The following is a 19873-nucleotide window of genomic DNA, read 5'->3' as shown; positions in this document are numbered from 1 at the left end:
CAACTCTCCGTCATTGCTCTGTGGCTGCCGCCTCTTCCGCCATTAGACCACACCCTCCTCAGGGCTTCCGCTGGCCCGTGGCATCTGCCTTCTGCCTTCTTGGTTCCTCTGCTCCCAATAACTCTCTCTGCATATCTCCCAGTCAGCACCAGAGCTTTCAGCTGAGGCCGCTGAACTCCCCATAAGTTAGTTGTCCTGGAGCCAGCCGTCCTTGTCTACTCCATTCAGTAGTGGGCTGCCCAGTGGGAGGGTCACAGGGTCAGCTTGGCTCAGAGAAGCCATGGGTATGGTGGGCATTAAACAGCTGGCCTGAAGGGGCTAGGCTGGCAGGGTCCTGAGGTGGCTCAGGAGGTCCCAGCCCCCACTGAGACCAGGTCCTGCCTCTAAAGCTCCTGTTGTCCTGGAAGCTGGAGCCCAGCCTCACTATAGACTTTAAGGGCAATGACTCCCCGAAAGGCTGAGGGCAGCCAAGTCCCTGGCTGGGCCCTGGAGGCACAGAGGGAAACATGACATGGTCCAGTCTCCAGGAGCTCTGGGTGCAGAGAGGGCAGGCAGACCTGAGCACATCGACCTCAACATAAGGTGATGACAAAGCAGGCCCTCAGGGGGCTTGGGGCTTGGAGCTTGGAGCAGGGATGTCCCATAGTCTCCCCCCTGGATATTACGATCCACATCGCAGGGGGGCGGGTGCCCCCCGGAGTAATATCACCCCCCTCTCCCTCCCTGGAGATTACGATCCACGGTGGTCCCATAGCGTGTGGACGGTATTGTCAGTAATATCTTCTCCACCTCTGGAAATTACCAACTATAATCACAGACAGGTGTACATCCTCTGCACTCTCTGCAGTAATAGCATCCTCTTGCCCCTGGATATTAAGAACAATATCACGGGAGTGTTTCTACCCCCAGCAGCATTGGGTGTAGTGTCATCCTCTCCCACGCTGAAATTAGGAACAATGTCACTGGGAGCGTGTCCACCCCATGCGATATTGAAAGTAACATCATCCTCTTCTCTCCTGGATCATGGGAACAATATCCCTGGGGTGGCATACACTTTCTGCGATATTGGGAGTAGGGTCATCCTCTCCCCCTTGGAATATTCAGGACCATGTCACAGGGGGGCTGTACACACCCTGAGCTATTAAGAAGAATATTATCCTCCCCCGCCCTGCACATTAGAAAAAATATCACAGAGTGGGTGTACACCTCCTGCGATATGGGGGTAATATCATCTTCTCTTCTTCTGGGTAGTAGGAACAATATTACACAGGTTTGTACACTTTCTGATGGCCAGGGAAGGTCCTGGAGGCGAGGCACTGGGACTGGCAGGGCGATGAAAGATGTGACATGTGCAGAAGGGGAGGGTGTGCTGGTGCAAGAGAGTAAGCTCAGAAAAACAAGCTTGGGTCAGATCACAGAGAGAGCTGGGCTTCCGGGATCATCGTGTGTCCTTTCCCTGGGGCTTTGGAGGCCATAGAAGGGTAGTGAGCAAGGGGCTCCACTGTGGAGGTCCCAGCCTGCAGGTGACAGTCTAGTTTCATGCCCTGGCTGCCTCAAGAAGGGAGGGGCTGCAATCCAGGAGGCCAGAGAGAGGCTGTCCCAGTGGTAGGGATAAGAGGCAACAATGCTGGCCGGGCGCGGTGGCTCACGCTTGTAATCCCAGCACTTTGGGAGGCCGAGGCGGGCGGATCACGAGGTCGGGAGATCGAGACCACGGTGAAACCCTGTCTCTACTAAAAATACAAAAAATTAGCCGGGCGTGGTGGCGGGCGCCTGTAGTCCCAGCTTCTCGGAGAGGCTGAGGCAGGAGAATGGCGTGAACCCGGGAGGCGGAGCTTGCAGTGAGCCGAGATTGCGCCACTGCACTCCAGCCTGGGCGATAGAGCGAGACTCCGTCTCAAAAAAAAAAAAAAAAAAAAAAAAGAGGCGACAATGCTGAGATGCCCTTTGCTCTAAATGCAACTCCACATCCCATCTCCATCATCCACGCCAGGGAGTCCCAGGGTCCATTTGTTGGCACACAGCTTCTGCTTTCCTGGGGGCCTCTTCCAAGTCCCCCCGTCTGTCAGGAATGAAGCCCCAACACTGTTGGCAAGACCCACCAGGCCTTCTTCAGATAGACACATCGAGAGACCCGTCATTCCACCCATGCCCAGCTTCCCGGAGGCCCTTCCTGCCTCCACTCCTCCCACCCCCGCTGCAGGTCACTGACCCTGCTTGGAAAACACCAGGCTTGCTCATATAAGGAGCGTGGGCCAGGCCTGAGTATTCAGCGATGGCATCTGCATGGTGGCCCTGTCTCATCTTGGCTCTGCTCTCCAGTTTGGCAGCCTCTGGCTTCCCGAGAAGCCCCTTTCGGCTGCTTGGGGTGAGTCTGCCCCCTCTTTGCCATCTGGGTCTTGGTGTGGAATGGGCAGAAGGCATCATGCTGGGCAAGGCCTCTGAGTGGAGTGAAGAGGAGGCAGAGGGCTAGGCACTGAGCTGCTGGGAGTAGTGTGGACACTGGGAGAACTGGGCTCCAGCTGAGGCCTCTGCTAACCTGTTGTCTAACCCTGGGAAGGCTCTTAAAACTCCCTGGGCCTCAGCTTCCCACCCCGTCAAAAGAGCAATGCACCATGAACTGCTCACTTAACTGAGTGGCAATGAAGGTTCAAGTCTCAAATGAGTGTGACCTCTACAAAACGCTCAGTTGAGCCCTGTGGGGTGTGGCGGGGGCAGGGGTGCTCTGGAAGGAGGCCTAAAGGGGCCTGGGGGCCAGGGAAAGGCAGAATGGGAGATAGAATGAGGTGGGGCATGTAGGGTGTGAAGACAGCTCTGGGTTCAGTTCCCCCGGCCCTGCTCTCCTGGAAACCTGGAGACCTGCCCCTCTCTGGACCTCAGTTTCCCCATCTATTCAGAGTTCTTCCTACTCTGACATGTGGCTCTAGAGGGTCCTATGTCTGGGGGCCACTCAGGTGTGTGGGCGGCAGGGCACTACTGAACTCCTGGTCTCAGCTCAGAGCCTCCCAGGCCATGCAGCCTTGGCATTGGCCTTGGCCTGATTCCTCTGTTTGTGTTTGTTTTTGTTTTTTCAGAAACGGAGCCTCCCGGAAGGGGTGAGAACTTTCACCAGGGGGTGGGACCGAGTGGGGCAGGGCAGGATGGAGCTGGTTGCCCAACTGCTGAAGGTGTAGGCTATAACAGCAGACTCCTCACAGCTGGCAAACAGCTTACAGCCCCCTGCCCTGGCAGCCTCCAACGGCGCAAGACTCCTGGGAAAGAGCACCACAGAATGATGACCCCTCCAACCTCACAGGATGTAGCTGAAGAGGGCCCCTCACAGGCATCCCTTCCTTCCGCAGACACTTCCTTAACACTTGCTGGTACCCGGCTCTGTGAAGCGGACCCTGCCACACCCTCACGAAGCATCTTTATATCCCTAGGGGGAGGGGGCTGGAACACCTCCCTAGAGCCTCTCAAAATCCAACACCCCTATTGGAAAGAGCGTGTCTGGAGACTTCCCTTGGCACAGGAAATCAGTTCCTCTTTGGGAGACAGAATGAGGCAATTACCTAAAGACCCAGGAGGTGGGCTGGGCTGTGTGCTAGAGGGAGTGTGAGGTGTGGAGGATGAGCAGGAAGAGCCAGGGGCAGGTGCTCCAGAGCCAGTGTCCCGCGCATGGCTGGAGCTCAGGGTGACTGGACGGGAGAGGGCAAGCTCTCACTGGCTGCAGCAGTGTGTAAACAGATTACACAATTGAGGAGGCAGGACAAGCATCTGAATAATGGTGGCCGCCAGAACATGGAGACTGGAGACACCACCAAGTCTTCCAATGTAGGAGACCTGGAGGATGAGGGTTGCGTGCCAGGCAGGGGCCTCAGAGCCTGCAAGGTTTGCAAGAGAGGTGGCCAGTTTGCAAACCTGCTTCTCCAGTGTCCCAGTCTGGCTGATTCTCCACCCACCTCCCCAAAGGTGGCCAATGGCATCGAGGTCTACAGTACCAAAATCAACTCCAAGGTGACCTCCCGTTTTGCTCACAATGTTGTCACCACGAGAACGGTCAACCGTGCAGACACGGCCAAGGAGGTTTCCTTTGATGTGGAGCTGCCCAAGACGGCCTTCATCACCAACTTCACCTTGTGGGTACCACCATGGATGCTGGCTCTGGGCTCGGGAACAGGGGGTCTGGCCCAGTGTGATCTCCCCACCCCCAACTCTCTTTCCCCGCAGGACCATCGACGGTGTTACCTACCCTGGGAATGTCAAGGAGAAGGAAGTTGCCAAGAAGCAGTATGAAAAGGCTGTGTCCCAGGGCAAGACGGCCGGCTTGGTCAAGTAAGTGTGGACTCCCAGGCCTTGGGGAGAATGTCTGGGATTCGAGGGCCTTCAGGGCTACAAACAACAACAGCTATTATTATTGGTATAGCAAAATGTGCCCATAATTTTGCCATTATCCCATGTTGAGGCTGAGGCAAGCGAGGCTCAGAATGGTTAGGGATCTCCCTCGCCAAAGGGCTGGGCCTGGGGCCGAGGGCCGAGGAAGGGTGGGCTCCTGCAGTCTTTGAGGAAGTCGCCATCTCACACCCTGTTCAGGGCCTCTGGGAGGAAGCTGGAGAAGTTCACAGTCTCGGTCAATGTGGCTGCAGGCAGCAAAGTCACGTTCGAGCTAACCTACGAGGAGCTGCTGAAGAGGCACAAGGGCAAGTACGAGATGTACCTCAAGGTCCAGCCTAAGCAACTGGTCAAACACTTCGAGGTAATCAACCGCCCCTGCAGCCCTGGGGGGACGGCAGCGGGGTGCAGGAACCGGCCCATGGGGCAGTCTCAGACAGGGGTCAAAAACACAAAAGTTCTGCCTCACCGCATCCCCCATCCTTGGCTGGGAAGGCTGGAGGAATTCAATGGTTCTGGCCACAGCATCTGGGGCCAAGGGGAAGAGGCTGGGATGGACTCCACAGATGCAGATTCGGTGCTGGGCCCTCGAGAGCAACACCAGCAAGTGCCTCTGTAAGGCTTCTCACTGGGCACATGGGCATTTTTCCTACCTCAAAGCTGAAAGCCAAAGGAAAAGCATCACTGGTGGAATTTCGGGTGCATATGGCAGGTGGTGGTAACACCTCAGGATCAGCATACTCTCCTCCAAGCCCCTGTGGTCACTTTCCCAGTGGGAGACACCAGGCTTGGCCCTCAGCACTGCCCTAGAGGGTCCCTGCATCACCACAGACCCATCTCATTCCCACTGGCCTTGTTCTGGGAACTGGCCTCTGCGGTCACTGAGTGACATTTCCTTACTTTGGCCATTTCAGATCGAGGTAGACATCTTCGAGCCTCAGGGAATCAGCATGCTGGATGCTGAGGCCTCGTTCATCACCAATGACCTCCTGGGAAGCGCCCTCACCAAGTCTTTCTCAGGGAAAAAGGTGGTGTAGATGCCTCTCAGACCTGGTGGGGCAGGGGACAGGAACACTGACTCCAGCAGAACAAGCCTGCAGCCCAGGGCTTAGCAGCTGCAAGCATGCATGTGTTGGGGTGGGGCTGGGGATCAATCTGCAACTATCACCTTCCTCCTTGCCCACTGGGGTTGGGAGTGAGGATGCTGAGGGCAGGGGCTGCTGACAATGACCTGCCAGAGGAGCCATTTACAAAGCCTGGTCCCATTCCCCCTTGGGAAATGGACAGGGCAGGGCTTATCTTCCCTGTTTTACATACAGGTCCGGAGGCTGAGGCCCAAGGGAGTCATTTAGATTTACTGATTCCACGAGGAGGGGTGAAAGACTAAAGAGAACTTCATTCTTGGTGCTGGGTGGTTGGCTCCAGTCCCCAAGGCTCCCAGCTGTTCCAGGGGCCTTAATGGCAGTGGACAGTGGGTGAATAAATGTTTGTATAAACAACAAACCAGTCATCCAGGACTTCCAGGGAGAGGCCCGAGGGGCACACACTCAGAGGACTGCTGGCTTCTGGAGGGCCACATCCCGCCCCGGGACCCTCCTCCTCCCCATTCTCCTCCTTTCTCCCTCCCCTCCTCTTGGCATCCACACACCAACATTCCAAACCTACAAGAAATTCCTTTTAATAGGAAGCTACCCCTTCCCTAAGTAGCTTCTCAGTGCTGAGCTCCAAGGTAGCCTGGGCTAATGGGTGTGTGAGGCCAAGAAAAAGGGAGCTGGAAGCTGAATCAGACAAGGCCTGTGCCCCGCCAGGAGCCTGATCTCCAAGGGGAAGAGCGGTGCTCCGAAAGGCCGGAGCGTGGTCAACAGTGCCTTCCACTGAGTCGTGGGAGATGCAGAGCACACCGCCGGCGGGCAGGGCTGCCCAGGCCTCCAGCTCTTGCTAGCTCCTGCCCTGCTAAGGGCTCCTCCCTGCAAGGCTGCACCTCTGCTCCCTCAGCTAAGGACTGAGGTCTCCCTGGCCCTGGCCAAGCTGAGCAAAGTCTTTCATCTCCGTCCCTTAGGGCCACGTGTCCTTCAAGCCCAGCTTAGACCAACAGCGTTCATGCCCAACCTGTACAGACTCCCTCCTCGATGGAGATTTCACCATCACCTACGACGTGAACAGAGAATCTCCTGGCAACGTGCAGGTACCCGGGTTAGCTGATTCATCATCAGGGTGGGGTGAGGGCTGGTGGGGAGGGGCTGCAGCTGCATCTAGTGCCATCACCCTGGGTCCTCAGCCCATGGCTGTTTTCCTACAGGATGTGGGACAGCTGATGGCCTAGAGCCTGGTGCAGCACCCCCTAGAGGGTGGGATAGGAACGTCTTTTTTCTTGGGCTGGTTAATGTCTGGCTTCTACCTGCAAGAATAGTCAATGTGGTGTTGCTAAAAGGACACCGGCCTCCGTCCCCTCTCCCCACTTTCCAGATAGTCAATGGCTACTTCGTGCACTTCTTTGCACCTCAAGGCCTTGCAGTGGTGCCTAAGAACGTGGCCTTCGTGATTGATATCAGCGGCTCCATGGCTGGTCGGAAATTAGAGCAGGTACTCAGCGCCAGTGGCACAGCCAGGGCTCGGAGGAGTAGGGGGTAGAGGAGATTTCTTTTTTAAGTGGAAAAAGCTGATCCTGTGGTGAATAAGGAGAAAGGGGACAGGATAAGAGAAGGCTCATGGCCTCTGCCCGCTTCTGTGGCAAGCCTCAGGCAGGGCTCACTGGTGCAGATGGCGTGGGCTGCACTGCCTGCTGAGCTGAGAAGGGACCTCACTCTCTGCTGCGGCTTCTCCCAGCTCTTTGTCTCTCTCTCTCCTCCAGACAAAGGAGGCCCTTCTCAGAATCCTGGAAGATATGAAAGAGGAAGACTATCTGAATTTCATCCTGTTCAGTGGAGATGTGTCCACATGGAAAGAGCACTTAGTCCAGGCCACGCCCGAGAACCTCCAGGAGGCCAGGACGTTTGTGAAGAGCATGGAGGATAAAGGAAGTAAGAGCAGAGCTGGAGCCCACGCGCCTCCTAGCAGCGCCTCCCTCTGTCCCTAAGCAGCCTGCAACCCCCCTCTTAGGGCAGGGACTCTGCTGGTCTCAGGCCCTTTGGATCCGAGCTGGAGCAGAGGTGGGAGTGGATGGTCCTCAGGCTTGAAGACAGAATATCGGCTGTCTTCTCTGTGGTCCAGGGAAACCCATTCTTTCTGTTTCTAATCCATGATCCCGGTATCCCACAAGTCCCAGCAAGATAAGGCCACAGAGAACCCTTCTTCTTGGCCCTGTTTCATATGGAAAATGGCAAATGATGTCTACACCGCTCCCCTCTCCTCCCAGCAAGAGGGGCTGGGAGTCCATCCAACTCTTTGCCAAAGGGCTTTCACAATCACCACGTGCTTTTCGTCTTCACCATGTGCCTTTCATCCCCATTTGAAAGTGGAAGTTGTTTGTTTGTTTATGTGGTGATTCATTCATTGTTTGCTGAGTACCACCATGGGCTGGCAGATAGGGTCTTTGGGCACATGAGTGGGGCCGGCTGTCCCGGCCTCCTCCGCTCCAGCCTGTCTGCACACTGGCACCCTGAGGACACCCTCCCATGGTGCTGTCTGTGTCCCAGTGACCAACATCAATGACGGGCTGCTGAGGGGCATCAGTATGCTGAACAAGGCCCGAGAGGAGCACAGAGTCCCAGAGAGGAGCACCTCCATCGTCATCATGCTGACTGACGGGGATGCCAATGTTGGTGAGGAGCACGGGCATGGTTTTGAGCTAGGGTTGGAGCGCTTGGCTGCTGCTTCTGGCTCTGTAGCTGGCTTGTTGGAAAACCTGGGACAGCTCTTCCCTGGGTTCCCTGTGGTCTGGGAGCCCCTTAAGGGCAGGGTCCTGCCTCCCTCTGCCAGGGCTCTCCACCACCTGCCCCACAAGGGCTGATGGTTGTGACTCCACCAACTCTGCATGTGCAGGAGTCCAGTCTCCCCAGACAGAGCTGGTCTAGACCATCCCCAGGGCTGGGGCTGGACTGTGAATATCCCCTTCTCCAACAGGTGAGAGCAGACCCGAAAAAATCCAAGAGAATGTGCGGAATGCCATTGGGGGCAAGTTCCCCTTGTATAACCTGGGCTTTGGCAACAATCTGAATTATAACTTCCTGGAGAACATGGCCCTGGAGAACCATGGGTTTGCCCGGCGCATTTACGAGGACTCTGATGCCGATCTGCAGTTGCAGGTATGCCTTGTCTCGCACACTTCCGGGCATAAGGAGATCACTACTTCCTCAGACAGCTGCTCCATAAGGTAATGGCTCTAGTTATCAGGAAGAGCTTCCTCTTGGGTCCAAATCCACCTCTGACTATCTCTCACCCATCAATAAAGATTCTGATTTTGTCCTTGGGCTACACAACAGGCCTGCTTCTTCAATAGGATTATCAGAGCAAACACAGGACGTCTGGTTCAATATGAATTTCTGATAAGTAATGAATTTTTTATAGTATAAGTATGCCCCAAATATTGCACAGGACATTGTATTAGTGTACTGCGGCTGCCATACCAAAGTACCGAGTGGCTTCAATGAGAGAAACGTATTGTCTCCCAGTTCCAGAGCCCGGACATCCCAGATCCATGTGGCGGTGGGTTGGTTCCTTCTGAGGGCTGTGAGGGCAGATCTTTCTAGGCCTCTTTCCTTTTCTCCATGGCTTATCAACGGCTGTCTTCTCCCTGTGTCTGCACACGTCTTCCCTCTGGATGTCTGTGTCCAACTCCCCTTTTAATAAGGACATCAATCATATTGGATTAGGGCCCACAGTCATGACCTTATTTTGTAGACCCTATCTCCAAATAAGGTTGAACTTTAGGAGTACACTATTCAACCCATAACAGACACACCTACACTAAAAAATTATTCATTGTTTATTTGACCTTCAATGTAGCTGCATGTCCTGTCTTTGTATTTGCTGAATCTGGCAATTTTGTTCCTTCTCTAGGCAGGTAACGGCATCTCCACCTCTGCAGGGCGACCACCCCATCCCTTCCCTCCTCTGTCTCCGGATCTCTGCACTCCTGTCCACATCACCTTCTCATCTGCCTCTCTTTACTTCTTTTCTCCTTCTTGCTTTCATTCCAACAGACATTCCTTAAATACTTTCTTTGTGCCAAGAACTCTGTCCTTTCATATTTCTTTTTTTGATAGGAAATACTTCCGAAACTGTCCTTTCTAGTCTTCCTTGTGTCTATCTGGGAGCAGGGAGTTGCATGGGGGAGGCCCCCACAGACTGAAGGACGCAGCCAGGGATAGGCAGAGTGAACATTAGGAGCCATTAGGACGGGCCCAGCCCTGGGGCACGGATGCCCAGCTGCAGCGTCAGTGGGAGCCTGACCTGGGGCTTGAGACGACCGGCCCCATTTGAACTTCAGGGCTTCTATGAGGAGGTGGCCAACCCACTGCTGACGGGCGTGGAGATGGAGTACCCTGAGAACGCTGTCCTGGACCTCACCCAGAACACTTACCAGCACTTCTATGATGGCTCTGAGATCGTGGTGGCCGGGCGCCTGGTGGACGAGGACATGAACAGCTTTAAGGCAGATGTGAAGGGCCATGGGGTGAGTGTTGACAGGGCCTGGAAGTGTGCTGGGGATGGGGTATCAGCAGTGGTAGGGCTCTGGCCTCATGAGGGTCCAGGAGTGGTGGCCCCTGAACCTGATCCACCCAGGCCTCCAGACCCTTGCCTCCTTCCACCCCCACCCCAGGCCACCAACGACCTGACCTTCACAGAGGAGGTGGACATGAAGGAGATGGAGAAGGCCCTGCAGGAGCGGGACTACATCTTCGGGAATTACATTGAGCGGCTCTGGGCCTACCTCACCATCGAGCAGCTGCTGGAGAAGCGGTGAGCAGGGGCCCAGCCTCCACCTGCGCCTACCCCTGGCTGGGCTCCGACGCAAGGGCACCCCCATATGCAGTCCCAGCGGTCCTGCCCTCTTCTTGGCCCAGCCCAGGAACTGTCTGTAGAGCAGTCTGTAAGGAACCCCAGGCCGCCACTCCCCATCCTGTCAGCCCCAAGGCTCAAGCAGGCACGCCCCGTGGCCAGCAGCCTGGGAGTGCCCCGGGGTAGGGGGGACCTCAGCACCCTGCTGCCCACACTGGGCATGGCCCAGGGGTGGTGAGGCTGAGCGGAACTGAAGGCCAGGATCCCAGCCCTCAGTGCCCAGAGGGCAGAGCTGAGCGCACTGAGAGGGTCAGTGTTGGTGTGGGTGGGATTAGCCTGTGAAGCCGTCAGTACACAATCTAGCACATGCTGAGTGCTCCACACATGGGACACCATTGAGAGTGGCTGTTGTAGCCCCTTATTTTATTTATTTATTTACTTATTTATTTTTTGAGAGGGGGTCTCGCTCTGTCGCCCAGGCTGGAGTGCAATGGTGCGATCTCGGTTCACTGCAACCTCCGCCTCCTGGGTTGAAAACAATTCTCCTGCCTCAGCCTCCCAAGTAGCTGGAATTACAGGCATGCACCACCACACCTGGCTAATTTTTGTATTTTTAGTAGAGACGGGGTTTCACCATGTTGTCCAGGCTGATCTCGAACTCCTGACCTCAGGTGATTCACCCGCCTTGGCCTCCCAAAGTGCTGGGATTACAGGCGTGAGCCACCGTGCCCGGCCAGTCCTTATGTTTTATAGGTGGGAAAACCAAGGCCCAGCAAGGAAACAGGGCTTGTTTACATGCCCCAGGGAGCTGTGAGCTAGCCTCCTCTGAGCCCAACTGGGCTGTACCCTGGGGCACCCCACAATGGGGAAGGTGGAGTGGGGATCCCCAGCTGCGTCCAGCGCTCCAGTGCAGGGGAAGCGGGCAGGGTGCTGCTCTCTAGGCTGTCCTCCTGACTGGCCCCTCCTCACAGCAAGAACGCCCATGGCGAGGAGAAGGAGAACCTCACGGCCCGGGCCCTGGACCTGTCCCTCAAGTATCACTTTGTGACTCCACTGACCTCCATGGTGGTGACCAAGCCTGAGGACAACGAGGATGAGAGGGCCATTGCCGACAAGCCTGGGGAAGGTGGGGATAGGGATGGAGGCTGGAACCTGGAAGCCTCCATCTAGGACCCTGCGCTGGGCACCCTCCCTGGGTGTCCAGTGGAGGAGTGGGCCAGGCTGGGGAGACCCAGACCAGCTGAAGTGGGGCATCTGAAGGAAAACTGGCCACGGGCTGGGGAAAGTGGGGTGGAGCGTGAAGCAGTCAGCATGGACAGTGGGGTGTGGGGTGAATAGGAGCCTCTGCACCTCTAAAGGGAAGTGAGTAAAGGGGGCACACTGCCCATGGGACATTTCAAGGAAAAGGACTGAGGCTGCAGCATGGAAGGGCTTAGTTAGACAAGAAGAAGCACTTCCAACATGAAAGGCCTGGAGCAGGCTACCAGGCACCTGGAGATTGTTAGGGGAAGAGTCCCTGAGAGCTGGAGGCTGGGACCCCCTCAACCAGACTCCAGACTGCCCTACTCAACAGGGGGTCCCAAATGCCCACTGCAACTAGGTACAGGGTCTGTGTGTGGTGGTGGGGGATTGGCATTGGAAGACATGGGAGGCAAAGAGCTGGGCCTGGCCAGGCCAGGCCTCTGGCTTCCAAGAACTCCTAGTTCCAGGGGACACCCAGTGGGGGAACAGCTGGCTGCTGGGAGGCCCACAGCCTAGGGCTGGTTGGCCAAGCAGCCAGCTCTGGTCCCTGCTCACTAGTGCCCTATGGCTTCTAATGCATTTCTCCTCTTCCTCCCTCGCTGCACCTGCAGATGCAGAAGGTAAGCTTCAGCCAGCCACCAGGGTGGGCATTATGGAAGGGAGACAAGAGAGAACTGAGGAGGCCTTTCTAAGCAAGATAGGACCCCTAGCCATGGGGGCACACTTGGGACACCTGGGCTCAGGCCCAGCCCTATTGCCAAATCATGACTCTGCCCCTCTCTGAGCCTGAAGATCCCTGTAAGTTAACTGGGGGTGGCTTCCCTTGCCTAGGGAGAGACAATCACTATGACAGTATCTATGACCTGCAAAAATGAGCAATTTAGCATGTCAGTCATTTATATTCCATTAATCCCATAGCAACCCTCCAAGAGCGCCCTTTTATGATCCCCATTTTACAATGGGGAAATTGAGGCACAGACTCAGCAGACTTAGGCCAAGGCAGTCTGGCCCCAGTGCCCATGCTGGAAATTGCTGGGGATCACAGTCCTCTGTGCCTCTCTCACCACAAAACTGGAACCTCACAAACTCCCTGCCACTAGGCAGGGCCTCCCCAGCCCCTACTGGCCTGCCCCACCTCCATCTATAAGCACGGCACATTTGGACTGGGCCATCACGTTCCCCTCAGAACAGCCCTGACGAATGTACCGGTGCATGTGAGTACATATATGCATGTGCACGCATATGTGTGCGCCTGTGTGCACGTGTGGGTGGGTGTTTACTACCAAGAAGCAACAGACAGCCATGAGCCTCACTCACCCCAACTAGCGGGTGGGAAGCCCAGGGGTGGGGCAGATGTTTGCTGTGAGCATTACTCAAGAGAGAGAAGCTGATGACTTAATGGCTTGCATTTCAGCCACATCGAAAAGCCCTGCCCCAACATTAAAATCACATCCCATTGTCACCAGCCCCATAAAGGGCTTCCCTGGATGTGCCCGATTTCCAAAGCCTAATCTTTGGGGTCACATCTCCACCTCTATCTGCCAGTGTTGGGGCCCCTCTGGGGCCCAGCAGCACTAAGACAGGCAGAAGGCATGGGGCTGGGGGAGAAGGAACCCACTGCCCTTCGGCTTCTTTTCAGCCACACCACTGAGCCCCGCCATGTCCTACCTGAGTGAGCACACGATGGCGGCTGCCTCTCCTCCCACTGCTTAGAGCCTGCCCCTGCCATGTGTCCCTCTGCGGTGGCTACTCACTCAGCTCTCCGCGATGGGCAGATGGACAATGTGCCCTGAGGAGATTGCGGGGTGGGAGGGCAATGGCATTAGCAAGTGGGAAGGGGAGGGGCATGAGCTGAACTCCTATGGGGGTCATCGGGCACCTCCCAGGGCCACTTGCTTAGCTCAGCCCCCTCTCCCTTTGTATCTGCAGCCAGCTACCAGCCTCCTCAAAACCCCTACTACTATGGTGAGTCCCTGGCTGCTCCTGGGGAAGGCTCAGGGGCTTGGGAAGGTGCTCCTGCCTGTCTCGGAGTCGAGCCCATGGAGGCCAGAAGGCTGGGGGAGGCCCCAGGTATGATGAGAGGCCCCGGGAGTCAGCCCCTTCTCTAATGTGTCACCAGTGGACGGGGACCCCCACTTCATCATCCAAGTTCCGGAGAAAGACGATGCCCTCTGCTTCAACATCGATGAAGCCCCAGGCACAGTGCTGCGCCTTATTCGGGATCCAGTCACAGGTGAGGCTTGTGGGCTAGGGCCGGGGCCAGGGGGCTCCTCCTGGGAGGGCTTGGGTCCCCCCAAGTAGGCACAGGGACCAGGTTCTCACTCTGCCCAGTAAGGCATCGTCTTCACATGCAAAGAAACCCCTGGGGGTGGGGAGTGCCCAGGGCCACAGGCTTGCTCAGCCCCACATGCCAGTGCTATGGGGAGATGATTAGCGTGAATGGGCCACCTGGGCCTAGGGTAGGACCCAGCCTGTGTCTGGGGAATAGTTTTTCTCTGAACAACACTCCCTGGCCCAGGCAAGGGGCAGACCCACAATGTCCCAACATGACCCAAACCTAGAGTGTCTAGGAACCAACAGGCTTGGGCTCTGAAGTCCTGGTCTCTCTTGTGGCCCCTGCTCTGCTGCCCCTCAGCCAGTCTGGTTGAAGAGGAAGGCACACCCCTAAAGGCAATCTGGACTCAGAAGTTCTTGCTGGTCTCTCTCCCTGCCCCATCCCTCTGGCAGGCCTCACAGTTAACGGGCAGATCATCGGCGACAAGAGAAGCAGCCCTGACTCCAAGACCAGAAAGACTTATTTTGGAAAACTGGGCATTGCCAATGCTCAGATGGACTTCCAGGTGGAGGTGACAACGGAGAAGATCACCCTGTGGAACAGGGCCGTGCCAAGCACTTTCAGCTGGCTGGACACAGTCACAGTCACGCAGGATGGGTAAGCTCCCCCACAAGGTCTCCAAGGTGGACTACAGGCTGAGAGTCTAAGGAGGCTCTTGAGGGATTTAAACAAATCCCAGGAAAGGAGATCCATGGGGGTCACAGGAAAGATCAGAGACCCCAGAATCCAGTCTCCTGCCACAGGGGAGGGTGACCATAGTGGCCCCCAATCAAACCCTGGGGCCCTGTCAGAGCCAGAATTGGTAGCTGCACAGTTCAGCTGGTTGGGTGAAGGCGTTAGGTGATAACGGCCCCATTTGCCTCTTCTGTGGCTGCTCTTGTCTTCTTAGCCCTCCTGTCTTTGGATCCCCCATAACCTCCCACTGAGGCTCAGAGAAGGTGTGGAGCCTGCCCAACGTCACTCAGGAAGTCAGTGGCTTAGCTGGGGCTGGACCACAGGCCTCCAGATTCATAGGCCAGCCCTCTCTTTCCCACTTACAGACACGCAAGGATCCACTCATGGGGCGGGAGACAGCGTGCATGAGGCATCCTCTTTCTAATGCCCCGAGATAGTTTCTGGAGTCTGTGGGCCCTCGGGTGCCATGTACAGGGGAGGCTCCACCAAGACGCCCTTGAGTCAGATGCCCAGTGTCACGGCCACTGGGCCCCACAGCCACTTTCTGGCTTCCTCTCGTAGGCTGTCTATGATGATCAACAGGAAGAACATGGTGGTCTCCTTTGGAGATGGGGTTACCTTTGTGGTCATCCTACACCAAGTGTGGAAGAAACATCCTGTCCACCGTGACTTTCTAGGCTTCTACGTGGTGGACAGTCACCGGATGTCAGCACAGACACATGGGCTGCTGGGTACGAAGTGTTCAGACTGCAGGCTGTTCAGGCCTGAGAGCAGCATGGGAAAGACATAAACAAGGCCTTCCTAGGCACCCCGTACCCAGCTCACAACACCCCATTCAGCCTTTGCATCAACCCTGAAAGGCCAGTGGCCACGTTACCCGTGGCAATGGCCAGGGGCTGACAGCATGAATATTTTTCTTCCCAGGGCAATTTTTCCAACCCTTTGACTTTAAAGTGTCTGACATCCGGCCAGGCTCTGACCCTGCAAAGCCAGATGCCACACTGGTGGTGAAGAACCGTCAGCTGATTGTCACCAGGTGAGGAGACTTCTCCAACACCCTCACCTGCTCAGCAACGAGAGGAGGAAAGAGCCCCCGCTGCCCAGGCACATTAGTCTGGTGGGCTTTTGTCTTCTGTGGGGTACCCTTGTTTCCCTTTGAGGTCTTGGCCCCTACCAGGCTCTTCCTAATCAAGAAAAAGCCCAAACTTGGCTTCCTAGAAAGAGTAATCATGTAACTTCATTCTTGACCAAAGCATTCTGGGCTGTTAGAATTGCCAACTTCCCACCCTTTTTCAATCTCAGGTCCGCTAGTCTAGCAGCCATCTTACCCACCTGTGTATTGCAGCATCTCTCATCTTTCCCCAGGGGCTCCCAGAAAGACTACAGAAAGGATGCCAGCATCGGCACGAAGGTTGTCTGCTGGTTTGTCCACAACAACGGAGAAGGGCTGATTGATGGTGTCCACACAGACTACATTGTCCCCAACCTGTTTTGAGTAGACACGCCAGCTCCTGTTGGGATGGATGGCGCAGATTTTGTGGCATCTGGAACATAGGCACAGAGAGGGGCCTGTGGGAGGGGCTGGGAAAATAAAGTCCAAGGTCGAGACCAGACAGCTGCCAGCCTCTACATGCCTTCATGAGCCTCTGCTCCAGGGAACAGGCAACTGGGACCCATGGCAGCTCAAAAGAGGGGATGGCTAGCAGGAAGGCAACTTCTTGGGCCTCTCCACTGACACAGCTGAGACAGAGTTGGTTGGACTGGAACTTTAGGGAGTCAAATGTATGACAGCCTGGGGGAAAAAATAAAGAACTGACTCTGAAGGAAAGGGGCTCTGAGAAGTCAGGAAGGGTTGAATGTATTTCAGTATCCAGGAAAGTCATAAGGTAAGTAAATGGTCCCAGCTCAGGAGCTTCAATCAGGACCTTTAGAAGTAGATAATACTCCAGTGCAGACACAGCCCACATCTAAATAGGGATGTCAGCCACCCTTCCATCTATCCATCCATCCACCCATCTCTCCACCCATCCATCCATTCACTCACCCACCCACCCATTCACCATTCAACCATCTGTTCACCTACGTGTCCACTCATCCATCCCTCCACTATGCATGCATCCACCCATCAACCTATCTATCCATCCCTCCAACCATCTGTCCATTCATCCATTCATCCCCCAGCTACCTATTCATCATCCAACTATGCATCCATCCACCCATCCATCCTACCATCTGTCCATCTCTCCATTTGTCCATCCTTCCATCCATCCATCCAACCATCAATTCACCCACCCATCCACCCACATACCCATTCATCAATTCAACAGATAAACACAATACCTTGGGCCAGGATCTGGGGGTACAGTTGAGTAATCCAGTTCCTATTTTCATGAGTGCTCAAGTTTGTCTTCAGCTGGGCTAAGCATCTCTGGGATCCTCTGATTGTACCTTATGATGACCACTTGGTGTATCCTCCCAATGAGTCTGTGGTGGGGTAGAGGGTCAGAGAGAGGTTCCTGGACGAGGAGCTCTGAGACCTCTCCAGTCTGGATAACCCTCTCCCACCTGGACAACTGCAATTGCCGCTTCCTGAGTCTCCCTGCCTCCTCTATTGCTTCCCATAGAGAGCTTTTTACAGAGCAGATGTGATCACCACTCACTGACTAAATCCCTACAAATGACATCTTCCATCCTTTGCTCTTGGAACCATGACCAAGCTGCTCTCAACTGTGCAAACATAAGCCCTCCTGCCCACATCCTCTGCCTCTGCTGTTTTCTCTGCCTGGGGGTGGGGAGGGGGTAAGGGCATGCCGGGCAGACAGTACCCCGTCAGAGGACGCAGTGAGTGGCTTTGCCTGATGTCAGAGCAGGGGGCACAATAAGACTGGGGGAGGTTGGAATCAGACTGGGGAATGCCACAAATGTCAGCGGGGCGTGGCATGTGGCCTTGGGGACATGAAAAGAAGTTGTCCTGCCTCCCAGGGCAGGGGTCCCTGGAGAGAGGACTAGAGGCCATTAAGGGCAGTCCAGGGGCAAATGTTTGTCATCAGAGGAGCCCCCCAGGTGGCTACAGGATGCTAATGGCAGACCGGTGCCTGTTGTTGCTCTAGGGAGGGGTCCACATAGACATGGCTCCCATCTTGAAGGCCTCCTCATAGCCCCAGGGTGAATGTGGCAGAAGGCCAGGCTGGACTGGCTAAAAGGGCCCAGGCCTGAGAAAGGAACCCTCCATAGTGGGCAAGTCCCACCATTCTGTTCAAGCCTGGGTTGGTTGAGGAGCCATATGGCTATTATTATTATTATTTTTTTTCTTGAGATGGGGTCTCACTCCCATCGCCCAGGCTGCAGTGGTGCAGTGGTATGATCACGGCTCACTGCAGCCTCGACTTCTCAGGCTCAGGTGATCCTCCCACTTCAGCCTCCAGAGCAGCTGGGACTACAGGCATGTGCAATCACACCCGGCCAATTTTTGTATTTTTTGCAGAGACAGAGTTTTGCCATGTTGTTCAGGCTGGTCTCAAACTCCTGGGCTCAAGCGATCTGCCTGCCTCAGCCTCCCAAAGTGCTGGGATTATAGGTGTGAGCCACTGCCCCCGGCCCACATAGCTTTAAAACAGTCATCTTGAGGTCAGTTTCCACATCTATGCAGTGGGGAGAAGGATCCTGCCACGTGAAGGATGTGAAAAGCCGTCCTCGTTACGGTTTCTGGTCCTCCTCAGTTGTCTCCAGGAGGACAGCTCCAGGTAGCAGCCATGTGAACAGGTTGGGAGGCAGGAGTCGGCTGCCCTCAACCCATAGGCCGGGAGGCCATCTATGCGGGCAAAAGCTAGGTGGACTCTGCCTTCTCCCCCTTCCACGTCACCCTGGTCCCTCCTGTCCCTGCCTGGCTCTCCCTACCCTTTCACGGTAGAAGCCGTGCTCTGTGGTGAGGTGTGCACCACCTGTGCTGGCCCGGCCCCCCTCCCCTTCCACCCCATCCCACAGCATCTCCTTCCGTCATCTTCCCCAAACTTAGCACACAGTGTCCTGGCTCCAGGCCTGGACGCATGCTGTTCCCACCACCTGGTGTCCTTGCCCTCCTTTTCCACTGGGCTAACTTCCCTCCATTTTTCAAATCTCAGCTCCCACATTACCTGCAGAAAGCTCTCCCTGCCACCCCCAGGCTTCCTGGTCATCCCCATGTCTCCCTCTGGGCTCCCGCAGCACCTGGCTATTTTCTGGGTGGCAGTTATCACCACAGGCATTGTGTCTGCCATGGTGCCCAATGTGCCCACAGTACTCCGCCCAGGGCCTGGTATAAGCTGGAAAGCACTTGCTGGATGAAAGAGTGAAGAACATGGGCCTATTTCCAACTGTCACAGAAAACACCTGCCCTGCAGGTGCTGGCAGGGCCAGAAAATCAACTGTGACTCCTCTGCTGTTGCATAAATTCAGCAGCCAGTCCAGGGGTTCATGTCCCAGAAGGGTAAGCTTGGGGTGGCACTCCTCTCTCATCCCTGTATGTCAGGGCTAGCCCCACAGCAAGTCCCTCTGAGCTACTCTCACGTCACACAGCCCTGGCCCGAGCCCCCTGGAACAGCCTTTACAAAGCAACTCTGCCTGAGATCCCTATCTGCCAAGGAGGCTCAATGGGGAGGCAGCAATGCAGGGAGGAGCATTTCTGTGTGTTGGGCAAACCTGCTGCTGGCGACCCCTCCCACCAGCCAGTACTTTGACCCTTTTAGAAAGACCCATCCAGCAAATATCCTCTTCTAGCTCAAGAGCAGGGAAAGGATGTTTCCCTGATGATCTGGTGTTTTTTTAGCAAGCAAATGAGCTCAGTTTCTGCTTTACATTGGCTTCCAGGAAGCCCACAGCAAAGCCCTGTGCTCCATCACTGCTGCAGCTTCCCCTACCCTGATGCCCCTGACTTCACTATCCTTCTGCTTGGCTCTTTTAGCCCTATACTCATAGATTTTGGTTTTTTCCTCTTTAAGCTTTGTATACTCATATCCTTTTTTCAGAAGTAGGTGGGGTAATAGTAATTTTTGTTTCTTCTCTGAGACAGGGTCTTGCTCTGTTGCCCAGGCTGGAATGCAGTGGCACGATCACGGCTCTCTGCAGCCATGACCTCCGAGGCTCAAGCGATCCTCCAACCTCAGTCTCCCGAGTAGCTGGGACTACAGGCATGCACCACCATGCCAGCTAATTTTTGTAATTTTTGTAGAGATGGGGTTTCGTCACGTTGCCCAGGCTGGTCTCAAATTCCTGGACTCAATCAATCCTCCGGCCTTGGCCTCTCAAAGTGCTGGGATTACAGGTGTGAGCCAC

The 19873-nt window shown here is 55.4% G+C and overlaps 2 protein-coding genes across 9 annotated transcripts in view; one reads left to right on the top strand and one right to left on the bottom strand.

Annotated features, from left to right (window-relative positions):
• The first annotated feature begins 2267 nt into the window (after positions 1–2267).
• ITIH3 (inter-alpha-trypsin inhibitor heavy chain 3) lies at positions 2268–16058 on the top strand. Its single transcript, XM_058442981.1, has 22 exons — positions 2268–2368; positions 3075–3095; positions 3952–4118; positions 4210–4314; positions 4573–4735; positions 5286–5399; positions 6431–6556; positions 6838–6954; positions 7223–7391; positions 8007–8132; positions 8434–8615; positions 9800–9985; positions 10133–10272; positions 11283–11437; positions 12165–12173; positions 13193–13225; positions 13483–13518; positions 13673–13786; positions 14281–14485; positions 15101–15294; positions 15488–15599; positions 15929–16058. The coding sequence occupies exons 1-22, from the start codon at positions 2276–2278 to the stop codon at positions 16056–16058; spliced, it is 2697 nt and encodes an 898-aa protein (XP_058298964.1). The 5' UTR covers positions 2268–2275.
• The window catches only part of ITIH4 (inter-alpha-trypsin inhibitor heavy chain 4), a 24980-nt gene continuing 21128 nt past the window's right edge, over positions 16022–19873 (bottom strand). For 4 of the 8 annotated variants that reach the window (XR_009214591.1, XR_009214592.1, XR_009214590.1 and 1 more), the window contains 2 exons: positions 16904–19873; positions 16022–16107 (listed from right to left, as the gene is read on the bottom strand). The exon at positions 16904–19873 is cut by the window's right edge and continues 899 nt beyond it. The gene's annotated coding sequence lies outside the window, so the exon portion shown is untranslated. Of the gene's footprint in view, positions 16145–16269; positions 16356–16903 lie in introns of those variants that run through there. The other 4 variants (XR_009214586.1, XR_009214588.1, XR_009214589.1 and 1 more) reach the window with 4 other exon arrangements.

Source organism: Hylobates moloch, unplaced genomic scaffold, assembly GCF_009828535.3.
Source record: "Hylobates moloch isolate HMO894 unplaced genomic scaffold, HMol_V3 SCAFFOLD_8, whole genome shotgun sequence".
Lineage (NCBI taxonomy): Eukaryota > Metazoa > Chordata > Mammalia > Primates > Hylobatidae > Hylobates > Hylobates moloch.
The sequence above is the reverse complement of the archived record's forward strand: the minus strand, read 5'-3'. Positions and strand labels throughout refer to the sequence as shown.

Excerpts from the sequence above, each read along its gene's own strand:
- ITIH3 (XM_058442981.1), top strand. The coding sequence starts at position 2,276 with ATGGCATCTGCATGGTGGCCCTGTCTCATCTTGGCTCTGCTCTCCAGT. Across the intron at positions 13,226-13,482 it reads CCCCGCCATGTCCTACCTGA|CCAGCTACCAGCCTCCTCAA; the intron begins GTGAGCACACGA and ends TTGTATCTGCAG. Across the intron at positions 13,519-13,672 it reads TCAAAACCCCTACTACTATG|TGGACGGGGACCCCCACTTC; the intron begins GTGAGTCCCTGG and ends ATGTGTCACCAG.